At 39.4% G+C, this 27,698-nt stretch overlaps 1 protein-coding gene across 12 annotated transcripts in view; it reads left to right on the forward strand.

Annotated features, from left to right (window-relative positions):
- Positions 1-27,698, forward strand: part of UBAP2 (ubiquitin associated protein 2) — a 70,132-nt gene that overhangs the window by 13,288 nt on the left and 29,146 nt on the right. For all 12 annotated transcript variants that reach the window (XM_057369651.1, XM_057369653.1, XM_057369654.1 and 9 more), the window contains exons 2-6: positions 7,698-7,837; positions 11,697-11,774; positions 13,377-13,487; positions 17,326-17,479; positions 19,200-19,277. In XM_057369651.1, the coding sequence (XP_057225634.1) occupies positions 7,739-7,837; positions 11,697-11,774; positions 13,377-13,487; positions 17,326-17,479; positions 19,200-19,277 (520 nt within the window). In that variant the 5' untranslated portion in view covers positions 7,698-7,738. The remainder of the gene's footprint in view (positions 1-7,697; positions 7,838-11,696; positions 11,775-13,376; positions 13,488-17,325; positions 17,480-19,199; positions 19,278-27,698) is intronic.

Consider the following 27,698-nt stretch of genomic DNA (forward strand, 5'->3'; position numbering starts at 1 on the left):
TGTTTTTTTTTTTTTTGTTTGTTTGTTTGCCTTGTAGTATTGATAGCTTAACCAGAATGTGACTTTAGGTCATATATTCTTTCATATATTCTTTGAAGAGAATGTCTTTAACTTGTGTAGTTGGTACTCTGCAGCTGTTTCCTTAATTATATATATGTATGCCCTGAGTTCACCTGGGCAGTTTGCTGTCCTCAGAGTTCATCTCAGGCTGGAAAAGCTGTGCAAATTATTGCAGTCTGAAGAGGCTTTGACTTGTGATTCTTTCAGTGGAGGGAGCCATTCAGGGAACTTCCAAGTCACTTAGCTCTGCTTTCCTCAATGAGTTTGTCTGGAATTCCTCCTTTGCCCCTCAGAGGGGATGCAGTGAGTTTTAATGAGCTGGCACAGTGAGCAAATCTTATCAAGGTGGGGCTTTTGATTGGGGATGGATGGATGTTAAATTATGTTATTCCTTTAAAAGTGAAATTCACAGATAACTGGCAAAAGCATTGAATATTTAGTTGTGTGTACAAAATCATTAAAGATTGTTATGGGTGAGTAAGCTACTTTGGCCTAGTTTGACTCTCTATTTTAGTGCCTGAAGGTGAATGTAGACATATATACTTCAGTAGCTGGGAGAAAGGACTGTATTCTAGGTTAACATAAGCTATGTTAGAGTGGCTGTTCTGATGTTGATTATACCCTTCTCTTCTTTGGATAGAAATACCTCCARATTTTAAATATATTCTTCACTGCAGTTTACCGGATGAATATAATCCAGATATCAAAGAGACTGCATATGAAGTGTTCCTTGGTAAACATGATAGAAGCCTCTTTTCCTGCGAGATAATTATATATTCAAATGTATAGTTTTCTTCAAAACTTTGCTGGGAGGTTCTTTTTGTTTTTAAAGTGCCTGCAAGGAATTATTTCTAATTTTTTTGGTTGTGCACAGAGGGCTTTACCATGATCAAGTCATACTCTCCTGGATCCCAGAAAAACAAAATACATTTATACCCATGCTGTAATGGTGTATCTCTATTAGAAAGTGAGTTCCCCTTTCCTCATGAACTTGAGCCCTGCTCCTCCTGCTCCTCCTCCTATAGCCACATAGGTTTCCACTGGATAAGCTTGTTCAACTCACTGACTGTTTTGTTTGCTACTGGGTGAGCCGACTGACCCTACTCCCTCTGCAGCTGCAGGATTGTTAGCCTGGTGGAAAGAAAGGAGCAGTATTTTGTGGTTAAGTGTGGGTGAGCAGGAGGGCCATTTCTGGTGATTGCTCACAGTTGTGTGGTATTAGATATGAGCTGATACTTGATTTTAATGGAACAAACTGTTTGGGTTCTGCCCAAGCTATTGATTGAACTTTGAGTGAAAATACAGCCAGGTCCCAAAAGGGAACTGTAACTGTAGTCATGGGTTTTTGTCCTAAAGTGTGCTCAACCATCCTTTACTTGTGTGAGAGACTTCAGGAGGACTATGTTGTTTCTGGCTGCAGAGAATAATGATTTTCAACCCTGAAAAGCCTGCTAGTTCAGTTTTTTTCCCCTGGCTGTAATAAACTTTACTAAGTACTAGTTAACGTTTTTTCCAAGCCTCCTAGTTAATGCAGTGAATAATTTAGTTGGAGTGTCTGTTGCAGGGGCGGACCAGGCTGTAGTTTTGCTAGSTGCTTTCGTTGTTGGAAGTTTAGACACTATAGTGCCCTTCCACTGGATGCTACTTAGGAAACCTTAGGAGGGAAAACATCAAGGGTCTTGCTTTTTCTTTTTTTCTTTTTTGGTTGTTCCAAATCCAGAGAAGCAGGTATGAAGAGATTTGCAATACTGATGATTCTTCACCACTTAAAGTAGCAGTCCTAGACTGTGAGTGTACAGTTTGGTACAAGACTTGGCTATCTCCTGAGGTTCCTTTCCTCCTGTCACAAGAGGAAGTATTATGTTTGTGGGTGTACAAGCGCCACCTCTGAGCCACTGTGGTCTCTGTATACTCCCTGACTTGAGATACTGATGGAATTGACAGTTCAGGACAGCGTGCTGTGTGGCTGGTGATGAGAATGTTATCTCTTCTACCTTGGTTGCTTTTAAAGAGGTTTCATGTAAGAAAAGTCTTTTCTTTGACAGAGTGCAAGAAATGAGGGTCTTATGTCAACGATGGCAGGAACCTGTGTTGTTCCCTCCAGGTGTTAGAATATTTGGACAGTCCAAAGCTTTTCTTGAAATACTTCTCAGCAGAGAAATATACTTGGAAAGTGTATATATACTTTCAAATATACTTGAACTTGCTGTTGCCTCTTCCTCACAGGATCCCCATGGTGGCTGGTTGTCAAAGAGAATTCCTGTTTTCTATATATTCCTTTTTTTTTTTTGGACCAGTGCAGCTTTTTTTTTTTTTTTTGTTTTGGTCTTAGTAGGTTTGTTTTTTTTCCCTGGTTCATGGCAGCAACTGTGGTCTAATCTCTTTTATCTAGTTCTGATAGTCCTGAGCATGGTGCTCAGAAAACAATGTACAGTTTGTCTATRTCTCTCTGTTCCTTGAAGTTTCAGTACAGTTAATCATAACTGTTGGTAACTAGTACATCCTGCAGGTCCTTGCAAATACGGGACTTAYCATTAGCACAGGGTGCAGGACTTGATTCCTTGTAGATACTGATGTCTGAAAGATAAGGTCAAGTCCTCTGAATCTTTTAGGGCATTCACTGCCRTTGATTGTCCAGTCACTCGGGAGTGTTCAGACAGCAGTGGAGCTGGGTAAGTTTTGCTAAACCATTTTTTACAAGTCTGAAGAGTGACTTGGTTGTGGGGAAAATAAAACCCGAGGTGGAAGTCGGTGTGATTGTCTTACTTGATTTTTTTAATATCARTTAAAGTTGCATTTCTTCCTTCAGAAATTTCTGTATGAGTAAGGGTACTTGTTACCTCAGAAACTTGAATGTTTTTAAAGAAATGATGATGCYGTGTGTTTGAGTGTAGCTGGCAGATTTTGGTTAAAGCTAGAGAATTACCATTGTATACTGAAATGCCAARCACACCTCTTAGACAGAGACACTGGGATAATAAAAAAGAGAGATTAGAGGATTAAAAAGAAAAAGATAACTATAATATTTAACTTGCATCATTGAAACATGCTCTTCTAGTGGAACACACGCACTGTTTATTCCCTTGTCCACATCATGCATTTGGGCTCTTGACTATGTGACCAGCCTAACTCTAGCCTAACTCTAGCCCTTTGGGCACTTTGTCTTCCTAAACTTGTTCCAAGTGCTGTCTTGTCTTTTATTTCTAAGATGTGTATTTTCTTGTGTTCCTTTGTATAACATATGTTTATTAATCCTTAAAATAACCTTTATTTTGGTATTAGAGAAATTGTTGATTTCTGCAGGAGGTGATATATTCTTAGCTAATTATAGATTGGCTTGGCTGGATAATTGTTTCAAGAATAGTCACTTGGTTGCTACGGTTTGCTAACACAGCTTGAAGTTTATATATTAGTTTTTGTATGTTTGTGTTGGTACTCAGGCTGCTCATGGCAATACTCTCTCCTTGGTAAAGCACAATAGCATATAGATGGTGTTCTGCCAGTGATGCACAYCAATTTACCACAGAAGACTTTAAGATGAGGCATGAATTCTCTTAGGATCCACAAGCTCACATTCATTGTAGTTGCTTGGGGCAATACAGACACTGAGTCATCAGCATGGCTCCCAGGAACATCTGACTCTTGCAAACTCTTCCTGTTTCAGGCAGCAATAAAGATGGTGAGATGCTTTGGACAACAGCACTCAAGGGAAATCTGTTTCATTGATGCTTTGCAGACGTAATTTTTTCTTACGTTCTTCTTCCTCATGCTCATGTAATGCTACAGCCATAGCAGTAAAATCTGGGCTCAGTGTACATGTACAATAGTTATGCTCTCCTGGGGCAGTGTCCTGCAGCCTTTTACCACTCCTGTCATTGTGAAAAATCCTTGACCGGTGGCTTTGTATTTTGAATATAAAAAAGCAATCACACTTAAGGTATTCACAGAGATTTCTTTATCACAGTTTGATTTCTTTATCACAGTTCCTTGTCCAGGGAGTCATCAAAGTAACTTTCTTGAGACTGCCTCAGGAAAGGAATTAAAAATGCAAATGTTTTGTTCATCTGATGGAAGTGAATATTTAACTTCTAGAGGAATCTTGAAAGTCAGTTGCTATTGCCATGGCTGGTCTGTTCCTGGAAGTACAGTAATAGATTTTGTGCATCTTGGGGGCTTGCAGCCATGTYAAGACAATTTGTAATCTCTGTATCTGGCTTTTCTGACTTCATTGAGATTAAAAGGCCTGGAGTTCTTGCTGAAGGAAGGCAGAACAACAGATCACAGAGAACATTACAATAGTTTTAAAAATCTGCTTTTTGTGTTGATACGCATTCAATTACTATTTGATTCTTTGCCTTTTTTCCTTCTAACATCTGAAGCAAAACTGTAATTAAACGTGTTGGATAAGACAAGAGATGAAGATTTTAGAGGGAAGGGGTTTGGTAGTTTTAGGAAGGGTGGGTGTTGAAATATTAATATTTTGTTACTGCTTTTGTCATGTTACATGCATGTTACTGCATGTCCATGTTACATGCTACTGGATCTGCTGTTGTAGTGTAGGTCCTTGGACTAAAACTTGCTGTACAGACAGAAAACCAAAACAAACAAAAGATTTAAATTTTGGATGGTTTTCATCTTTGATTCTTCTTCTGATTTCCATTTTTAATGGATTTTTTTTTAAATGAAGTCTCAACTACTGATAAAGGCATTTTTAAATTTTAGTTTTGTTTGGGTTTTGTTTTTTGTTTGCTTAAAATTAGTAAATGAGCTTGGTCTGCAGGTGCTAGATCACATTAGTGAAAAAAAGAAACAGTTTACATGAATCTTGTGCATCTTTATTAATTGTTGTGAGAGAAAATATAGCCACCTTCTTTACATAAGAGTTTTGGGAAGCCGTGYCTCTTCAGTATTTCCTCCTTTTTTTTACTAGTGCTCTGTAGTAGTGTATAGAATGTGATAAAACTAGTACTAGTTTCATTTAATGTATTATGTGTCTTCAAATACCACTGTTTTTGCTTACTAGAGTTGCAGTGTCTGCAAGGTCAGGTACTGCTGATGAAGGGACTTTTGCGCTGCTCCAGACCCTGACATGGAAACTGAAGCATCTTCTYGTCTGAATATTTTTTTCGATCTTCATTAAACAGATTTTAATTAAGAGTTTTCTTCCTCCCAGTCTCAAATCTTATTTCCTCGTTTGATCTACAGTTAAAATTAAGTTCATCAGTTTGTGATATCCTGCTTATTACTATAACAGCAGCCTGCCAGACAGACTTGATGAATATAAGGACTTGAAGAGAATAAGAAGCTGCTTTGTGAGCAAGGAAATGTTCTTGTTCATCCCCATCTAATTCATTAATAATATCCTACTTAATGGTCCAARCTGTTGTCACTGTGATGATTTGGATGCAGTGGTTCTGTATCCCTGATGCCTGTTGCATCCCTACTGTACCATAGGTGTGGTTGGGAGTGAAGCTTTAGCCATGTGTCCCTGCTCAGTACAGTGTTTGAGATGGAGCATGGCCCTCCAGCTGCTGTGTCTGGATGCTGCCAGTAGAACGTGGGAGCCATCTTAAGGGGAAATAAAATCACAGTATTTTGAAAGTTATTTTTTTGTTAGACTGCCAGTTGCGCTTTTAAGAAGACTGGACTGACTTTCTGATGGATTATAGCATTCCCTGGTGACTTGTAGAGGCTGTCAAACTAAGCATGGAGTTCCACATTTGCCTGAAGCAAGTACAAGTCCATAATGCTGCCTTTATCTTTGCTGGGTTGTTTTTTGGTTTCAGCCTGTTGCCAAATTGTGCTGTTCATGGACTGCATGGTCAGGAGGATGTGGATCTCSTTTAAAGATCCTGTTATGCTGTTAAGGTTGTTTGAGCTCTGTTCCTGTAGCAGCCTGATCTTCCTGTACCTCTTATCTCCCAGGAGTGTTTCAGCCATTTCTGCGCCTGCCATTTTTCTTAGAAATATTCTTTCTCCCTGAAGAGTAAATATGGCTTAAGCAGTGGTGACACAGACACACACTGAAAAATACATGCCTTTTTGAATGTAGATGAGGCTCCTGAGCATCATGAATATCTCATTGCAGCTTTAATTGTCGAATATGCATTACTTGTGACTGCCAGTGATCAGCTGGGTATTGAACACTTCCTAGTCCATGAGATTGCAGCATGTGCTCAGCTTCCTAGAGAAGAGGAGACTGAGGGGRGGCCTCATTGCAGTCTACAACTTCCTTGTGAGGGGAAGAGGAGGGAGGAGAGGCAGACACTAATCTCTTCTCTGTGGTGACCARAGACAAGACCTRAGGGAACAGCCTGAAGCTGTGTTGGGGGGCCTTTCCTTAGGTATTAGGAAAAGGTTCTTCACCCAGGGGGTGGTTGGGCACTGGAACAGGCTCCCCAGGTAAGTGGTCACAGCATCAAGTCTGACAGAGTGCTTGGACAATTGTCTCAGACATATGGTGTGTCTTTTGGGAATGGTCCTGTGCTTGCCAGGAATTGATGATCCCAATGAGTCCCAACTCAGCTTATTTTGTGATTCTGTGRTTATTATGCACTGAGCTCGGTGCTAGCCAGCTTGCACAAAACTGTTGCCCTGGCAAGTTGTGTGCTGAGGCTTGTTCATACCTTGGGACTGCACTGAAAGCACTTTGCTTCTCCTTCTGCCTGAGWATACCTCTTGCAAGTTGTCCTTAGTTCCAAATATTTGCAGTTTTACTTACTAYCCTTATGGACACAGAAACCAGGCAATTGAACGTGACATTCTGACTGTTTCAAAGATCTGTTTCCAGTTATCATAGCTGCTATGAACAATGCTCATTGATTAGTTTTGTGCTAAATGCTGTACAAACAGGGGGAATAATARTGTCTTGTTTCAAAGTAATTATAATACTACAGGACAAATAAGAATGAGAACTGAGAGCCACAAATGGGATAGCAATGATGTGTTTGTGGGATTTCGGGTTTCTTTGGGGTTTCTTTTTTGTCATATAGCCGCGGTATGTTTAAAGCAGGTGATATATAGTTTTATAAATTGTTTCTGTAAACATGAGGAAGAGTAAAACAAAAGTATTGGCTATAGAGGTTGGATTTAAAAGTAATCATAATAATTTTGCTTGTAAATGGAAGATGAAGAGTAGAGTCCGGATTGGCTGTGACCTCCATGTATCTGCAGTTTTGATGGTAGGGAAAAAAAAACTGCCTAGTTTGTGAATATGATTTTTGTGGGGTGTTCTGAATGGGTGTGAGAACTAAAGTTAAATTCCAGGCATCAAAACTGGACAGCAGATATTAAAGAAGTTTGAGTGATGTAGCTGAATCTAAAATTTCAGCAGAGAAGCCAGTATAAAAGTCTGTATGTTAAATAACTGGAAAAAACTGTGAGATGTAAGATGTCATTTGGAAGTACAGATCGAGACAGATATAAATCAGCTGACAAAAATGCTTTCTATCCACTGAATTTCTCCCTTTACTGCAAATACTTCAGTAAATCCARTAACAGTGTATTTAAGCTGCTTTCTCGTGAGTGTCTATGTAGAAACAGTGGTAAAGGCAAGAGGAGTACAAACTACTGCATTTATGTTATTTGGTTATTTAATCAGTATCCACCTTAACTCATGCTATTTTTTTTTCTTTCAGATTTTGTATTTTGTACATACATTGTTTTGTATATACTGTATATGATGACTTCAGTGGGCAGTGAACGTACCCGGGGCACTCGGGACAAAATGCAAATTTCAGCCACACAGCCAACACAACCACAGAAGCAAGTAGTACAGGTACGTGCTACTGTATCAACTTCTTTGACTTGAAAGKGAGCATGTCATGAGTTTCTTCCCTGAGTCAGTAAAAACTGAAAAATGATGGAATGAAAAATCATTGTTTATTTTGGAAGATTGTGTTTGATTACTTGCTTTAATTATTCAGTACTGCTGGACAGCATTAAGTTATTCCTGTGTTGTCTCTAAAGGAGTTTTGTGTTCTTCAGCAATGTTTCCCATCAGTGAGGAATTCTGTGTTTGTATCAGGATCTCTGTCCTGTGACCTCACGATCCTTAGATCTCTGCTTTTCCATCTGCCAGCCTCCTGATGCTACAAGATTTCTGGTCATGAGAGCTATTTGCATGGGTGTGAAAAGCTTCATTAGATGCATGTTGTGTTCTGCAGCATGACTCAGTGTATTTGCAAGTCACAAAATCCTAAACTCTTTGTGCAGTGACCCCACAAAGTGAAAAGGTCATCCATTAGCCAACTCAAATTTTATTTGTCTGTTAGACGAAAATTAAGCTTTCATGCCACTACCACTGATTCTTGGCAGCAGTAGTTGTGTGCTTGTCTGGGATACAAAGAGTGCAGAATATTTCTGCCTCTGTTAATTCAGTGTCCTCTTGACAGATACATTTCAAAATTTTGCAATTCAAAAACTGTCTCAGTTTATTACTGGCTGTGTGTATATCCATCCAGAGGTGGTTTGCAGGGAAATAATATTGCATTTTGTATTTTTGTGGACTGATCTTCAACATGGTCATCTTCTTGGTTTGTTTTGCACAGTATTAATCTTGTGACCTCAGACCCTTATCATCTCCTTGAGTTGCAGCACTTGCCATAATGGTGGTTCATGATAATGTGTGAATTTAGAAAGTAACTTTCAACAGATGGAGTTGAATTTGGGTTTATTTTAAAACAAGGCTGCAGCAAGCAACCTGGTGGAAATGGTCGCTTCCCCTTTCTTTTCTGACATTTCCAAGTCAGCAGTGGAGTGCTTTGCCTGGTGGGGTTCCCTGGCACAAGGCAGACTTTGGCAAAGGGAGCAGGTCCAGTCAAAATCTTCAAAGATGGTTGTTAGACTGAAACACAAGATGAAGGAGGGGTGGCTCAGGGTTCTGGGTTTGTTCAGCCCTAAGGAGACAAGGCGAGACTGTGTCTTCTGTTCAGATACCTCAGGAAAGGGTATAGGAAAGGTAGAAACCAACTCTTCTCAGGGAGACAGTGGCACAAGTCAGAACACTGGAAATTCCAGCCCTTAGAAGGAAAAAAAAGGTTGCCATGAACATGGTCATGGTGTATCACTGAAGGATCTTTCCAGCCTATGGGATTCATTGTTTTTAGGCCTTAAGACTTCCAGACCATTTTCTGCATTTTGTCGTTTTATTCTTCTTTTTGCATAATACATACTGATTGGGTCACTTCAGTGGAAAAGATGGTTATTTAATACACAGCAGTTACGTTTTAATGCACCATATATTTTATTGTTGAGATATCAGGTGGACTTTTCTGCATAGTCAGTCTTTGCAGATCAACAGGTGTTTGTAGATTTAACTGCTTAATCACCACAAAATCTTATTTTTTAACATGGAATAGTRTTCTTTTCCCAAATGGAGATTTCACTGTCATAATGTCACTTGATTATAATTTTAATTATTTAAGAAATTACATCATATTTCTTTTGCATTATATCTGGATAATAAATGTACCGTTTTGTTGTAAGATCTGTATCTCTTACTGTCAGTTTTGCATACTTCTGTTTTCTGGTAGTTTGAAGTTTTTAGTTTATAATTTCTTCCACTCATAGTGAGAAGGTAATATATCTTGTAAAGTTGAGTAAGGATCAGGCTGTCTAAAATACTGCAACTTTCTTAGTCACAATCAGAACTTTATTTTACACTTTAATAGGGTACTACAGCTTCAATTCTAACAATGGTTCCTTAAAAATAAGGAACGACCACTTGCTGGGGGAAAGGCCAGAACTTTTTGTGACACTGTATTTGTATAGTCATTGTGTGTTTTTTGTTGTAGCTTTTTTTTGTTTTTTTCTGCTTCAATTCTTTTTGGGTGCAATCCATTGGCATCAATATTGCATCTACAAGATTCTAAGCTCTCTGCTTAACAGAAAAACTAAAGATGCTGTCACACATTCATAATTGTTTTAAAATTGGGTTGTTTTTGTCTTCTAATGTGGGCTTGAAAAAGCATTTGTTTATGGAAAAAATGAATCTTAGTGGATTCCTGATTTTTGGTAAAATATGCTGTCATATCTCTACAGAAATTACATTGAATATTTTTGCTCTGGATATCTTTTCACTGGCTTAAAAGCTGCAGTGTGCCTGAGCAGGCTGTAATCATAGTGAATAGATGTATCAACAAGACTTAARTACCTGAAACCAGCAGACTGGTTCTACTGTCTGCGGAGCTCCCAGCTGTCACCAAGAGCAAGCTCCTTTGCCTATAGCACCACAYTGACAGGGAGACTTCTGTGGAGGGTGGAACTGGGAATTCCAGAGCAGACCCTCCCCTTGCTACCCCGTGGAGTGAGGTATGAAGCTGTCAGCATGACACTTTGAAAAGGTGAGGTAACGAAGAGTATGTAACTGTGTTACAAATACTAATTCTTTTGGAATGTTGTCTCTGAGCACAGATGTCACTTCCCTCAAGGAACTGAGACAGCTGTGGTAGCTTTTCAGCAAATAAGCAGCTGCTTATGTACATTGGAGTAATTTTTAGACTCTTCTCAGTGTTTATGCTTGGTGACCTCCTCTAGAGCTTGCATTTGTCGTAAGCTCCAAATTTCAAATAGTTTGAGTCTGATTAGGTCTTGTGAGGCACAGAATTTCATGTGTGTATCCTGTGACATGGGATGGCAGAAAGGTGTGATTCAGCCAGGTGCCCAGAGTGCCCTTTCTGACAAGAATTTCAGTAGATGAGCTGGTCCCAGTCAATGAAGAAGAACCTGTGCAGGCTCATCAACTCACATCTTGGGTCCTGGGTCTCTTCAGAATCTGTTTTCTGTATATGAGACAGTATCCTCTTCGAGCAGAGGTCAGATGAGGTCCAGGATGCAGTGCWTGCTTGTCTTTGGTATTTTCTAGGGAGTGCAGCTCGAATAGGCTGCAAGTACCACACTCTGAAGAGTGACCTCTGTGATGTGACATCTGTGTTAGAGTTTTTCTCTCTCAAGCCAGCCATAGTCTGTTTGGATTTATAGTACTTGAATGCATGTCAGTCTCTCAGCTTTTGTAGAAGTTGCCAGTGTGCATTTGTTGTCCAGAAATGCCGTAGAAACACCAGATACTTCAACACTAGGAAGTTCCTTTACCAGTTTTCAGAGACCAGTATTTGCTTGTAAAAAAAATCAGTGCAGCTGTTCATGGGCAAGGGTTTGAGGTATGACTCAAGTCTTTTTAAATACTCAGAGTCAGGTTGTTATTGGGAGAGTTGTGGAGGGTGATGTGAKCAGGAATTATCAGAGATGTGGTTAATTTAGTGATACTATAGCCAGTTCGTTACAATAAAATTCTTATCTCTGGAGGAGTAGATCCTAAATAAAATTAAAAGCATTAACACTAAAATACAGTCTACCGTGGTAAATCCTATTTTATTATACAGTTGTCTTGTCAGGGTAGTGACCATTAACCGTGTTTCAAACAGATTAGAATGTGTTGAAATTGCTTCTGTCCCAAATAACATTTAAAACTATAAGTGGCGATAGAGAAGATATTGATCCCCTCCCTGTAGTAYCTCTGTGCTTGTTGTACATTCTTTCTGAGAATCTGGAGGGAAAAATACCAGTTATACTGTGATATACTTTTGAAAGATATAGTTACCTCTTGTGTACTTTATTGGATGTTATCTTTTTTTCAGGCAACTGCAGAACAGATTCGCCTTGCTCAGATGATCTATGATAAGAAYGATGCAGATTTTGAAGATAAAGTGAAACAAGTATGTTTGTTATGGTACAAGTTTTTTTGCCCCACAATAAAATGCTCTAGAGCTGGCTTACATTTTGGAGCTAGAGCTTCTGTTTCTGTTTTAKATGAAGCTTTTTTCCAGAAGGACATAATTTTAAGTAGGAAAAGGTACTCTTATTCCACTGTAAAGTCTGTTTACAAGAAATTTTGTGGTAATATAGCTTTAACTGTATTGTTATATCAGTGTATTTTCCTTTGTAGATAAACCCCTAAACCAAAACTTGTTTGTGCTGATATCTGTGTATCTCCATTATGGTTCTAATGATTAATGATTGCCAGAATAAAGAGTGTATTTCCTGTCCACGTGTACATGCACATGAGAAAAATGTCATGTATGTAAACTATTGCTAATATCTTGGAAATTTTTCTGGAAAAGTAGAAGTCTAATTTTAGTTTAAAGGTGAATCAAAGTGTTACTTTAAAAAATAAATAATCTGACTTCACAGATCTGTGTATGCATTAAAATGGTGGAATTACAGTGTGTAAATGAAATCTCACACCATTTCCTCTACTGTGGTGAGTGTTAGGTATTAGATAACTAAGCTTTCATTACCCAGTTATAGCTGAGACCGTTAATTCATGCAGTCCTGGCAACCTGGGTCCCTGTTCTGCTTTGACATGATGATGTTGTCCTAGGGGATACGTAGTAACTCATGAAGAACCTAGGAGTACACCCAAGATAGAAGAATTAGTTYGAATGTATAAGTGCAGCAGAGGAGCAGACTACTTGGTTTCTTTTCCTCTGTAAAACTTCTTCTGTAGCATTAAGTGCTTTTTATTGTGCTTGTTACAAACTAGTTCTATTGCTGTGCCAAAAATGAAACCTTGTGCTTCCKGAAGCCAAAAGGAGCCTCATCTGTAGTGCTTGTAGCTCTGCTGCTGGGAAGGAGATTAATTAAGTTTTGTGCAGAAAATCTGCAATATTTTACCTTTTGCATAAGAATTTCTAGCTCACATAGATTTTGTTCTTTGGATGAAGCTGCTCGATGGCCCGTGACAGATTATTTCTGTCCCACACTCCTTAGGATGTACACGATGAGTTCAAAGAGYGTAAGTCAGAACTAGGTCTCCTTTATCAGCTATCACTTGTGACTCTAGTGTGGCCTTATGCTTAAAATGCATCAAGGGAGTTGCTCCGGCTGAAGAATAATGTATTTCTTAGTCTGGGTGTTTTTCCAGGTGAATCTCTTCTCTGTAATGTCTTTCTGYATGTCTTTTCTCACAGAGGGGCAGTTTTGGAGGAGAAAGAGATAGGATGATACTGAAACTATGGCAGTCCTTTACATCTTTACACTCATATATTGCTGTGTCTGCCTTAACAGCATTTTCTGTAAGCATACAGAACAAAAAAAAGTGTGAAAGAGTGCTTCTTTGATTACTAATTAATTTGTGCTTCCTCCTGTCTCTTGGCTGAGTCCCAAGCAGATCTGTAAAATACAGATTTCTTTGTTTAGGTTATTAGTTTATTCTGACATGGTAGTTATGCACTTTGTTCTAATCTGTGGTCATACTAACTCTTACTTTCTTATGATGATAATTTAGATATTTTAACATGTCTGACTTTTACTGCCAGCTTATGGAAGTGACGGGGAAAAACCAGGATGAGTGCATAGTGGCACTACATGATTGTAATGGGGATGTGAACAGAGCAATCAACATACTGCTGGAGGGAAGTTCAGACACGGTAAGGTTTTACTTCCATATTAAACTGCTCCTTCAGTTTGCTGTGTTTTTCATCTTCTRAGAGGGGATTGGAAAAGTCATGTTTTGGAAATTTCAATTTCTGTATCTCCATTAAGTTTCTTTTGAAGGAAATGGAAACTGGGGCATTTTCTCTACTGCATGCATACCTTGCAGGAGGCTGAATCTGGAAAATGTTGTGGGTGTTCAGCTGGTCTCTTGCAGAGTTCCTCTTCTTTCATTTACATACAGCAGTTTTAACTCTGCAGCAAACTCAGTGCTCCATCAGACACAAGCCTGTTTGTTGCTGCAGTTTTTGTAATTACAGTGTAGACCCTCTGCAGCCCTGAGGCCTGGAATGGTCACAAAGGTTAGTCTTTGTAAACCTAAAGGTCAGATAGATCCTTTAAGTGGTGAAACTTCTGTAGGTGTGTGTTGCCAGTCAGTATTGAAGTTGGAGGAGGTTTCCACATCGGCAAGTTGCATTGATAATGCTGCTTGTGGCGGKAAAGGATGCAGCAAGTAGTCACTCCTTTAACTGTATTGCTTATTTGCAACTTAATTGACAAAAAGGAAGAGGAGACTGTGCCATGTGTATATAAAAACAAATTATGTCGCTTAGAAAGTTGCACAGAGTAGTTTTTTTATCCCGAGAAATGCTAAGAAAATATGTCTTACTGCATTTGAAGTTTTTGCTGGAGGATTTCTTACAGTTTATCCGAGGCATTAAATTAGATTCCATCTCATCCAAGTTGGGAAAGAAACCTGGACTTCCTTTCTAGATGCTGAACTCTCAGTATTTCCTGTGATTTTTCAGGATGTGTATTCTGGCTTATTGTTAATGAGGAAACTCACCCGTCACACACCCTAAATCTAGGACACTGTTCTGACTGAGTGGACTTGCTTTKCTATCCCCTTTTCATTTTTTATCAGAGTTGAGGTCTTCTGAAACACAGAGGTATATGATACTGACAAGTTGGAAGTAGAAGAGAGCACATTACCTTAATTAAATCTATCTGGGTAATTTGCTAGTTTTGTGTTCTCTTGTACTTCTCATTTGCCATTTTTTAGTTGAAAGTAGTTTTCTGGTTGATAGAGAATATGAAATCCTTTATTACTTTAGCAATTTGTTGTTACTGGTCATGACATAGAAAAAGCTTTCTGAATTAATTTATCAACTASAAGTGATATCAATATGTTCTGCTCTTTTGACAAGTCTCTCTTAACCCACTGTTTTCTGTAGTCAAAGTCAACTGGGAAAGAAATACAAAGAACYTAAAGGAGTCAAGGAGGAAGGAGTATTAATTGATGAGTGGGAAGAAATTTATTCRTTATGAAAGTTTGTATGTTTCCAGTTGAAAGGGTTTGTTTTAAGGCCATTTTACTTTTGAACAGTTTAACTGGAATTTATGTGAAGTTGTAAGCTGAGGCACTACAAATTCTGAACAGAGATTTCCAAATACCTTTTCCTAGTTCACTGCTTTGATGCACTTGGAAGGTTTTTTTTAAATTTCGTTTGAAAGTTGCATCCATTCAACTGGAGGAATTAGAAGGGCAAGGAGTGGTAGCTATAATGTGTATTTATAATTTATTTGGTACYCAGCCAGTTTTGTCTTTGTTTTGGAGTTTAAAACTGTGATCTTCAAGGCTGCATGCTGTGTGACTTAGTCTCTGTAAAGGCTTTCCATTTGCAGCAGTTAAGGCAGTCTGGCTTGGGATGGTGAGAGGCTTGTGGATGAGTAGAGAAGGACATTTCTTTGCCTAAGACTTGTATTCATTTGACTTCCTACATCCATTTTATRCCCAGCTGTGTTTTACTTGCTAAGCTTTTGTTGCTAGAACTAAGGAGACCTTTCAGATTTTKATTCTTGCTGTGTAATAACAGGCCAACGAGAATTCTTCTGGTACGTATTTTCAAAGGTCAGGCCCATAACTGTCATTTGGGCTGCCTCGGGCATTGTCAGCTGAAATTGTAATCAGTTAACTCCCTTACAAAAAGAGAGAACTTCAACACTCTGTGATAGATCCCCATGCTCAGAGGTGGCATCATCCTCTATCTTTAAGGACATGCTTGACTTCTAAAGGCTTTCCACAGAATTGTATTGTGGAAAAGCATGGATCTGATACTTTCATAGTTATCTTTTTACTGATCCTTCCTAAGTTATTATAAACCTTTCTCTGGAGAAACGGCTTTCTCTTCATCTTTTCAGCCTTATCCTGTTTTGGATATTTCTTGAAATGGGCTAAGGTGTTTTGACGTAAAGCCCATCAGTGAAATAGTGCCTTCTGAACTGTACAGGCTTGGCTCTTCAGTCATCAGTGCAGGTATTGTTCCTCCTGTGAAGTGTCTAAAGCACTAGGAGTGTCAGAGCAGTTACACAGGCTGTGGTAGGTGAAGCCATGTGGCACTTTCTGGGGAAAGCAGCTTTCTGCCTCACAGATAAGGTGATGTTCACATACGTTTAGTTTTGTGCTTCTGATCAGCGCTGACTATGCTGCACTTAAGTTGTTCTAGTCTTCTGTACTGGAGATGGAACTGAAGAGTTACTTCAGCCTTCTTTCTCACCAATGCCATGCCAAAAAATGAGAGAGTAACCATTCTCTTCATTCTTACTCTCTCAAAGGAGACTGCAACACTGAGTTTGTAAATTGCTTTGTTACCTGCTTTCTTTGTTATCTTGACTTCCTAGGCAGTTTGAGCTGGTCATGGCCTGCCTGATCAGGGCTGCAGAGTTGGTGTTGGTGGAATTGAGAGGAGATACGACAGGACCTAAAATTACTGATAGACAAGCCTTTTTGTTTGATGCAGGTGACTGTCAGATGTAATACTTCAGTGCTTCACAACAATTTGCATATGCAAATATTCTGTTTAAATATCTTACCTGAGCTGTGAGCTCCTAGAAATGGGGACGTACATGTAAACCTGTCTTCTGTCTTAATGATTTGCAAATGGTACCTTTCCATTTTCCTTGCTTTGCAGCTATGGCTCAATAGACTAACTATGCAATTGCATAATRTATGAGTTGCTGAGCTATTCTTGGCAAGTGTTTTAGTAATTTTATTTTCAACTCCTACAGATRCTCCCATGGAGTTGATACCATCCTTGAATTTGTTTTAAAGTTGGAGTTCACTGTTAAAACAGAAGCCTGATGTTTGGACCTTGATCCCTTGTCTTGTTTAGATACAGCTTTTCCTGTGTTTTGCTGTGTTTGATGGTCTGTAGCTGTTAAGAGTAGATGATCTGGCTTATCATCAGTTTTCCCAAGCTGTTGTTTTGCCATTCTGTCTTCTGGGGCTAAAATTCTAGGATGTCTGGGCAATAGTTTGTGGGGTTTTTTTTTGTTTGTTTGTTTGTTGTTTGTTGTTTTGATTTTTTGTTTTCTTTGGGGTTTTTTATGTTTTGTTTTTTTCCCCCCTTAGGCCAGATACCTATTCTCATCAATCTTTTTTTGTTCAATGATACAAGGGTTTTTTTTAATTCCCTGGGAGAAGAAGATAGCTGCATTCAAGCTGCCTTGCTACATTCATGGATATGTTTGAGAGGGAAACTGTTGCTTGCTTTGCAGATTTTTTGTGTTACAGTGGTATTCAGTCTTCCTTGAAGAAGTAAAAGCCCATTACAGCCAGAAATATTTGGGATTCTCAGATTCCCTGAGAGAATTGAACTTAAAACATGTTTTCTCATGTCTTTTCAAAAATACAGGCTATGTTTCCATTTATATCAGTGTAGCTTGCATATGTGACATTATGCAAATACCTGAAGGCGGATGAGGTGAAAAGTGTGCATTGTGAGGAGTCTCCTCCTTTTTAACTTTGTGTCTAATTCTATTCTATCCAATTAGACTTCTTGGGAGACTGTAGGGGGAAAGAAGAAAAGCCTTGGAAAGGAAGGTTCAGAAAACAAAGAGAACAGAGAGAAACGAGGGGACAGAGAAGTGAGTCGTGGACGGGGAAGTTCCAACAGACGGGGAAGAGGAGGCAGCCGTGGCCGAGAGTGTACGTATAGGGGTTAATTTTTAAAGATTGTGAAGGTTTTCTTGCTGATGGAACTGACTTAGCTTTGCTTAATGGAGCAAAGTCTGTCTGACTGTAGTTCAGTGTTGAAGGGATCMTAACCTGTTTGTGCCACATATGTGCTTGATTTGTCTATGTGACTGGATTTTGGGATGGTCTATACTTGCTCAGAGACACTTGGTTTAATAGAAATCTCTGTTCCTGTTTGCTGAATTGACCTTGTACAAATTGCTGTTCTTCATGTAAGTTTTAGAATTGGCTCTTCGCTTGAAAGCAAGCATGTTGCCGCACTGCTGATACACTTTTTGGTTTCCTTTAATGAAAAAAATTAAATACATCCAGCTTTGACTCAATCTCCTTTTATGAATGGGAGAACCTGAAGATGTTCTTATCTTCTCATAAGGGGAATGGAAACACTAKGATAAAGGGAATAGAAATACTGGGATGATTATTAATCTCTAAATATATTTCCCACGTGAATCAACCAAAGATGAGTTTCTGCAACAGAAAAATCATTGGTAGTTGAAACATTTAAAGTCTTGCTACTGTTGCAATAATACATTGTACAAAAGCAAGCTGGTGTATCCGAGTTAGAGTCACATTAGATCACCATGGAGTACATGTTGCTTTTTTTAGATAAGTTTTGTCAGCATTCTCAAAGCTGTGTGCATAGCCTGTAATGGCTGTTTGCCACGCTGATAAATGAGAGAAGAAATCGGGATGAATACACTATGTTTAGCTTTCCACTTACAAGCAGGAAAAATATTTACAATATTAGCCAACTCATTCATAATTGGAAGATATTCAACTATTGTGCCAGTATAGACCTTGTGAATATTTGTAGGACAGAATAACGTTGAGATGAAAAAATGCTACTAAAACATGCAGCTAGGCTTAGACAAGTATAGATTACATCCATCAAAATGAAAGTGAAGAGGAAAATTTTTTCCCAGAGATAGATGCTGCTTGTCTCTTTTTATAAACTGGAATTAAAGACATTTCAGATGGTTACCAAAGTTTGCTATTTTCTTTCCAACTTCGAAGCATTGTTGGTTTTATTGTTGCMATTAGGGGAAGCTGTACAGTACAAAGTTTCAGCAATGAGTGTTTCAAGAGTCCAGTTTTTGGGGCTTTTTATCACCTTCAAGTAGCCAGCCATATTTCAGAATACCTTGTCAGGAGTTTCCCACAAAATAGTTAGGCTGCAGAGTTTTCTAATGRCTTACCTTTACCCAGTCATCATCCCTGTGCTTTAAATACATAGAAGAAATCTAAGTTTCCATGATTGTGCAGGGTTGCATTATGGGCAGACGGGAGAAGAATTGATTCCATTGGTTATCCTTTGTTTCTTCACTGTGAACCAGTGCATTATTAAGGAAATATAGAATGGTGCAGCTGTATTTCCTCATTAAAGATATGAGGCCATAATTAATTAAATAGTGTAGAATGCAAAACATGGCGCTTATAGAGGTTTGTCTGCTGAGAGATTTTTCCTTCTTGTATTTTACTTCCTAGTTGTTCAGTACAAAGTAAACATAAGTCGCTTCTAGCTAGGCCTTAAAGAAGAGGGATGTTTGAGGTCTGTTGAGAAGCCCACTTGAAAATCTTGCCTTTTCTTTTGAGGGGTTCAGGTTAAGCAGATGGCTGTATTGTCTCATGTATGAGTCTCTAAAGYTTTTTTTAAGCTATCCTCTCTCCACAGTTAGAGCTGAAGAGAATGGAGTGGACAACAATCAAGCAGACAGGCCTTCAGACCGTGGAAAACGTGGCCGTGGGAGAGGTGAGATGGTGGCATTGGTGTGGGACTGGCACTGCTTTCATGTCTGAAGTGGAGCTCTACCATACTTYTTAAACATTATTTGGTTATCCTTTGATTCCATAAGCACTTCAGCCACCTTGAACTTGTGTACATCCCACTCCCTTATCCTTTATCATATCTTGGTCTTGGAACAACTTGAAAAAAGAATTGACACTGATAATTTCTGTGGTAATTTCTTATGTGCTGCTGTGCTCTGGCTGTYGAGTGCTGTTTTCCCAGATTGACTCATGTCAGCCTCCTGTGAGTGGGAGTGTGCTGGGTTCCTCAGGATGTACCTTGGCAGCAGGAGAGCACAGAGTTCCATCTGTATGGCTCTTGGGGAAGGATTTGATATGTATTTGTACCTTTTCTCTGGGGTGGCTCTGTTTGTCAGGCTTGCCTTCTGTTTTTGGTAGCCAATCAGAGAAGGAACAAGCCATCTTAGAGATATTTTCCTGTGAGAAGGAATTTGGCATGGAAGAGTTGATGCGGAGACTGCAGAGTCTTGGGTACAGTTGCGATCCTATTCTGTGGAAGAGATGGGATAATGGATTGAATGTGGAATCAAGGAATATGTATAAATTTGGGTTTTCACTGGTTAGGGTAGAAAGAGRCTTTTTTTCCCCCTAAAGTAGGAAGAATGAAAATGAGTAAGCCATGTATGGTGCAGATTGAGGGTGGAAGAGGGTAGTAAATAAGTTCAATTGACAAAATGTACAGCAGAACTAATGTACTTAGTAAGTAATGTCTGACTCAAGAAAAGTTCCACCTTCAAAAGACTCATTTCTTTTGTGAATGTTGGGTAACAAGGCTTTTAGAGACAGCCACATCCAACTTCATTGTCTCCAGATCTGTGTTTTGATGGTGTACAAGGATACAAAGAAGTAGCTTCCAAAGGTTTTCGTGTGAGATTTCCTCAGCTGTGCCTGTGAATCAGCCAATATCCAATGGTGTGTGCAGAGGAAGGGCAGGGTGTGATATAATTCATAGCTACAGTTTTTTGTATGTTAGCAGTCTGAGTAGATAAGATGTAAGTCTTGCAGTTATTTATTTTATAGAATAATCCTTTATATTCAAATTATAAATATGAAGGTAGAACTTTAAAAAAATTGTTCAGTGAGACTTAGAGGCAAATTTCAATGCAGTCTGGTTTTTTGCTTTAACCTTACAAACCATACTCTGCTTTTGTTGTCAAAAYTGTAGTTTTCTGTGTGAATATGATGTATCTCAAACTATATAATCAGATCAAACTAACCTGTCTTACTGAAGAAATAGCAGCTTTGAAGAGTTTCTGTTGTCTGGCTTAGTGTATGTGGTATTGCTCTTTGCCAAGTATTTTAGACTGTACTGTGAGCAAGGTATCTTAATAAAGTGTCTGTGATAAACCTGTTGGCCCGCTGCAGGATCATTGTATTACAAGCATATATTCCATGGTAGGAAATACCTGATTAATTTTACAGTGCAAACCCTTGAAGTCTGTGGAGAGTTAAGAATCTGTGTAATTCAGTTCTTATAATTTCAGGGATATGTGACCTTCTTTTTTTGGATATTAATAGAAAAAATAATAAAAAGCTTCCTTCCATTTCATTCTGTAATCTTTTTTTTCTGTTACACTGAATAGTTAAAAGAGAGGTAACATACTTCAGCTGGAAATAAATGATTGTTGGTAATCACCACAGAACCCCCTTTATAGAAATATTTAATGTAGAGTGTGTGTGTCTAGGAATTTAGGCATTGGATATGAAATAAGGGGTCAGCTAATTATCTGAGCAACATACTGTCTCTCTCTTCTAAGGTACTGTCTCCGACAGGAATTATCTTACTGCTGCCTTCTAGGAGATTTGCTGGACCATCATATATATTACTGCTTCACTGTACARAAAACCTAATTTTAAAGAAATGATAAGCAACTGAAAATAGAAGAAAGGAGATTGACACAGAGGTGATCGTGTGCTGTTTAGTAAGGGGGAAAACCTCTGATATTGAATATTTGACATTCAGTATGTAGGCACTAGTTCCATCTGGCAGTAGATCTTCCATTAATGACCGTGTCATGTTTCTTGTAACTTTATAGGCTAATAGGTAAACAGAGTTCAAATGCCACTGGGTAATGGTGTGCAGGGCGTCAGGGATTTGAGGTAGATACAGATTATTGACTGACGAACAGAATGCAAAAATGTATCACAGGATGTAACAGGACACATCTCAGCTGTAATTGCTCTTTTCTAGATCTTTGCTTGTTAAACTAAGGGTGCAAATTTTGTATTGGAAAGGAGTCMAGTATCCATCAAGAGGATATCTTGATGTAAGATGCCCTTCTCATCTATTCTTCTTTTCAAAACAAAATTTCTTKCATGAGCTTAATTTAAATGTAAGAAATACTGTAATGGTTATGAGTAATAATTGCATCAAAGTGATTGCATTTGTCAGTATTGCAAGGRTTTTGTCCTGTCTAGAATGGAATCTCCTGAAGAAATTGGGAAGCAGAWGGTTATGTCTTTAGGATTGTTGGTTACAGAAGCATTTTCTCAATTGTATTTTAATCAGCTTTTAATCAATGTTGTATACGAACTGTCAAACTTTACAAGCACAGGTTGTTTTTATGTTCCTGTACTAGTGTTCTTGCATCTTCAATATTAACTGCAGATCTGATTCTCTCACTACCTCCACCTCATACTGAGGTGCAGTAGAGCTAGAAAAAGCTTTTGAAGGTACCRGGAAGTTTGCAGTTATGGGTTGTGAGGAACAAGTAGACTAGGATTTTTCTGCCTACAAGAGAGGACTGAGTGGGTGTGTGGCAGGGATCTGTTAAATTTCTGTGGGAGCATCAACTGATCATGCCAAGCAAGTATACAAAAGGGAGAATAGTAAATGAGATCAGCAGGTTACACCTTCAAGATTTTGGTTCTTCATCCATCTAGTTAACCTGAGGGACTCCTTTCAGTAAGATGATGTGGGTGTGGAAAATGTACATACAGAGAGACTTGAATATTTCATCCTAAAAAAAACCCACAAGCAAGTAAAGGAAAACCCATTAAAGATCTGGATGTATGTAAATTTTCTTTGGCCAAGAAAGTCAGAGCCACAAATACTTGAAGACCAGGAAAGCATCCAAAGAAACTGCACTGTGGTTTCAGTTCACGTGGTCTTCTTTAGATATTTAATTGACCATGGCTTATAAAGGAATCACAGGTAGATGAATTTTTGGATTTTATTCAGCATAGAAGTAGTTACAGACTCAGGTGTAGTAATTCTCCTGGTTTGCAAAGATAGACTTGTTGCTTGCATTTGTTTCTCTATTTACTTCATTACTCCAGAAAAACATGAGCATGCCATAAATGTGGATTCTGCCAGGGATTTTTTTTCCTACAAAACAGATACAAAAATGAAAGGAAAAAATTGTACGTTTTAATTCCAGCTCTTGTTTTGTCTGCCGGCTGTATAAGAAAGCAAAACAGCTTATCCTTTTCACAGATATCTGATTATAGTCCAGTTTGTCTTCTTGATAGCCTTTTTTTAAACATTTTTCAATAAGAAGTATGCTATGCTTGAACAAATRGAGTTTCTGTAACCAGAATTGCATGTATAAACATTCCTTTCATTTAAAAGCTTAGCCCAGTTGGCACAGAATRTATCTTTTATTTCGATTGCCGGAACTAGGGAGGATGTTGTTTTTTCTAAAACTTGAATGTGGAGCAGGCCTTCTGGAAGTCAAAATTTGAAGTCTGTTTAATTTTGCTGTGGCTCATTCTGCATTAGTTAAGAAACTCTGTCATGTATACAATTTTTCTTTTTTTGAGATTATCATTGCTTAGTGGTAACAAGTCACCTATTTTCTTTTAAATACAATTTTAGAGTGGAAAGTTTTCAGCATGACTTGTAAAAAGGCTTTCTAGAGTGCATGCAGTATATTAAACTGATGAATGGCTTCAAGCTGTATGACGACTAATCAAGAYAAAAGTAATTTGAATTATTTAAACCAACTTTGGTGTTTGTTTTGGTAGTATAGAATACCTAAAATGTAAAGTTTCTGTATTCAGCCTCTTTACCTCTTAAGGTATAAGCCTCCATCAGCTTGGTGTCTGCTGGGAGGATGGCAGGCACTGCGCTTCCAGAACAGGGATGGGGCAGTTCAGTTACACTCAGTAACAGAACTGACTACGCAGTAACTGTGTATCAGAGATAAGCACAAATTTACAGTGTTGCCTGCCTCTGTAGTCTGCATTTCCTTTTTCTTGCAGCTGGTCTTTAGACCACTTTCCTAACCTTGAAGTAAATTCCTCTAACTAAACCCTGAGTGAAAATCTGAGTTTTGAAATAAAGCACCTGTGTTGCAGGGGAAGCATTTAGGTCTACAAACTAAGCAGACCTGATTTTCTGCAGAACAGGTTATTAATTTAATGGGCTGTGYCCATATGAATTGGGCTTCTACACGTCTTTCTCATATTGCCATAGAGTATGCATTTGCTTTGGGGGAACATATGTTATTAATGTGGGGAGCAATTCTTGCCATGCATGGATGGTATCAGAGTGGAGATATGATTGTGTGATGAGTGTTTTGAACTCCCAGTGGGTTTTAGTGAAAACAGAAAAATTTACCTCCTGCCTGGGTTGGGTGTAAGTATGGATTTTTCTGGATTTCATTCAGGAAAAGAAAAAAAAATGAGAGTAAGACAGACACATGTGCTCCTTGTGTAGCAAGCAGCAAAACTAACTAAAGGCAGCAGGGTGACAGTAGTGGGGGACTCTTCTGAGGGGCAGTCCCTTGGTGACCTGCTGTGTTTTCTRGAGAGGTCTGCTGCTTACCATGGGCTCTTGTCAGGGTTTTCACCAGGACTACCATGTCTTGTGCCRTCCACTGACTGTTATCTGGTGCTGTTATTTTGTGTGGGTGTCAGTGGTACAGCCAGGAGCAGTCTGAGCAGCAACATGGGGATTACAGAGCCCTGGGAGAGGCCATGAGGGGGTTCAGARCAGTAGTTTTTTCATGCACCCTCTCAGTCAAAAACAAAGGGGGTTGAAAGGGCCAGTTGTATTTGGTGAATCAGCAGGTGGTTACAGGCCTTGTGCCACCACCAGGGATTTGACTTCTTATGCTAGGGGACTAACTTTRAGAAGCCTGGCCTTCTGGGGCCTGATAGATTCCATCGGTCAGGGAAAGGAACGAGCATCTTTAGTCATCACGGCTTCACAAAGGGCGAATCATGCTTGCCCAATCTGGTGGCCTTCTGTGATGCAGTGGTTGCAGCAGTAATGAGGGAAGGCTGGCATCATCTACCTAGACTTCTGTAAGGCCTTTGACATGGTCACAACATGACATCCTTATCTCTGCATTGGAGAGTGAGGGATTTGAAAGGTGGACTTCTTGTTGGATAAAGAATTGGCTGGATGGCTGCAGCCAGTGAGCAGTGGTAATTGGCTCTGTGTCAAGATGGAGGCTGGTGACAGGTKTATCCCTCAGGGCTCTTGTCTTAGAATCAGTGCTGTTTTGTATTTTTGTAAGTGATATGGTGAGATTGAATGTACCTTCATCAAATTTGCAGATGACACTAAGCTGAGCAATGCAGTTGACACTCTTGAAGGCTGGAATTCCATCCAAATGGACCTGGATAAGCTTGAGAAGTGGGCCCATGGCAATCTCATGAGGTTTAGCAGGACCAGCTTCAAGATGCTGCACCTGGGTTGGGGCAATTGCAGGCATGAATACAGACTGGGAATAGAACTTTTTGCGAGTAGCCTTGCAGGGAAGGACTTGGGGCTTCTAAGGGATGAAAAGCTGTTGTGAGCTGCCAGTGTGCACACACTGCAGCCTAAGAAGCCAACTGGCTTGTGGGATTGGTGAGGTATGTGAAGATCAAGGAAAGCGCAGGCTGCAGTGACTGTGAAATGGTGGAGGTTGAGATCCTYGGAGCAGTGATGAGGACACACAATAAGCTCACTGCTGTGGTGTTGAGGAGAGCAGACTTTGGCCTCTTCAAGGATCTGCTTGGTAGAGTGCCATGGGATAGAACCCCAGAGGGAAAAGGGGCCCGGAAAGCTGGTTAATATTTAAGGATTGCTTCTTCCAAACTTAGGAGCGATGCATCCCAACAAAAAGTAAGACAAATTTACCCCAACTGCATGGATGAACAAGAAGCTTGTGGACAAACTCAAACATGAAAAGGAAGCCCGCAGAGAGTAGAAGCAGATGTAGCCTGGGAGGAATAGAGAGATGAGATTGCCTGAGCAGCCAGGGTTCTGGTTAGGAATGCTGAAATTGTAATGATTAAAGGAAGGCAAGGGCAAATGTGTGCCCTTTCTTGTAAGAGAACAGAAGACCCAGCTAAAACTATGGACATGGAGAAGTGTGAGGTACTTAATGTCTTTTTTTGCCTTGGACTTTTCCTACAAGATCTCTAGCCACATGCATTACAGAAGGGAAGGGCAGCCTCTGGGAGAATGAAGAACTACCCACTGTAGGASAGGATCAGGTTTGAGACCGAGAGAGCTGAAGGTGCATATGTCCATGGGACCTGACAAGATACATCTGTGGGTCCTGAGGGAACTGGAAGAGGAAGTGGCTAAGCCACCATCCACCATATTTGAGTTCACGCTGATGGATAAAAGGGAAGTAAAACCTCCATTTTAAAAAGGGAAATAAGGCAGACCTAGGGAGCTGGAGGCGAGGCAGTCTCACATCTGTGCCCAGCAAGGTCATGGAACGCATCCTCTTGGAAGATGACTTGTGACACATGGAAAGTGTGAGGTGATAGGTGATAGGCAAACTAAACATCAAAAAAAAAAGAAGAGAGGCAGGAAACATGGTCACTGTGGACAGCGGGAGTTTTTAGTGGCTTTGGTGTAAAGGTTTTCTGGCATTTTAATGGTGTGGGAATTGGTTTTGAAAGCTGATACAAAAGTGAAGAAGAACTGTTTTCTGGTAGTTGTTTGGTGCTCACTCACTGGAAAGCGCAAAACTGTCAGTGCAGGAAAGAGCAGAGCCTATGATCACTGGTGAGGAAGATCATAATTGTAGTAGCTCTGATTTAAATGCATTTAAGTTACTTGGGATTGCATGCTTAGAATTTGGGTTCCTGCTATGAATTCTGGTACAAAGCTTCATTTGCTCAGTTTTTAGTCGCTGTTAAGAAGCATAAAAAGTTTGTAGCTCTCCTCTTGGTATTCACAATTGTTTCAGACTAACTTCTCTCTCTTAAAATATTGTACCTTCTGTTTTAAGGCCACTAAAAGATTTTGACAGCTGAGAGAAGTAGCTTTCTTTGCATGAGAATTTAAGGATACATTAGTGTTCTGGTTGTGTTGAAGACCTTTTCACTGGTATCTTGTATTAGTGACTATGATGTATGAGATCCCCTGTCTAAGTTAGGTGGTATTAGGTGCTGTGGTGAGCACTCACTGTCACATATTTTGAATAAAGCTTKTGTTTGTTTTTTAGCTTTGAATTTATTGTTTTGATTTGGTGCTCCCTTTTGCCTTCATTAGAAAGCTTTTCTTGGCATTTGTTGATAAACCTTAGTTTAATCCCAGTTTTGACAGAAAGCAYAGACAGAGCTTAAAAAAATTAAGGGAATCTAATTGAAATTAAGTTCGGCATTATTTTTCAAAGGATTCTGGTATGAAAATACTTCACTGGCTAATAGTATAAGAGTGTGCATGGAACTTCAGGAATAGCATTGTTTCTTTTTTGCAATTTCTAAAATTGTTGGRGGTCCATATTGATATTTTTAGCCAGTAGTTTATTGTGCCCATTATAGGAAGGTATCCTACGTATGCCTTGCTTGCTGTAACATCACTCTCTCTTTAGTGTGCTAAGGTTCCTTCAGGCTTTTGCGCTTGGGAGACTGGAGCAGCTCCTCAAATCTGTTTCTTCTTTCATGCTAGCTATTTCAGTTATCTCTCTGTACCTAGTGTCCTTCTCACTCAAAACTCTTTCTGGTTAACTGTTTCTGTGTTTTGCAGCTCTCAATTGGACTTGTACCTCAGGCTGTCAGAAAACAGTTGATCTTCTGTGCAGTCTCTGCAAATAGTGTTTAATGCTGTATTGATAGCATTAGAAAGTAATTTTATTGCACAATGGCCCCTACCATGTCCCCAGGTAAACTTCTGTAGCTGTTTCTACTCTTAAAAAAGCTTATTGGACAAAAAGGTAATCTGGAGTGCTCTGACTTCTGCAGAGGAGAGCAGTAGAGTAGGTAGGTTGAGCAATGAGGTTCAGGCGCCAAGACAGAGGCAGTTGGACACAGTGGGGTTGGGATATACTGCTGTTTATGGCAAAGAGCATGTGGGCTCGGTGAAGAAGGTTGACGAATGCCAGGTTGCAGCAGCTGTTGCTCTGTCTGTCTTCTCATAACCTCTGTCTGCCTTCTCTCCAACAGTTATGAGAAGAGAGTAAAGAGGGGAAAA

Source organism: Malurus melanocephalus, unplaced genomic scaffold (genome assembly GCF_030028575.1).
Source record: "Malurus melanocephalus ecotype Western Australia unplaced genomic scaffold, MMel_1.1 scaffold_113, whole genome shotgun sequence".
Lineage (NCBI taxonomy): Eukaryota > Metazoa > Chordata > Aves > Passeriformes > Maluridae > Malurus > Malurus melanocephalus.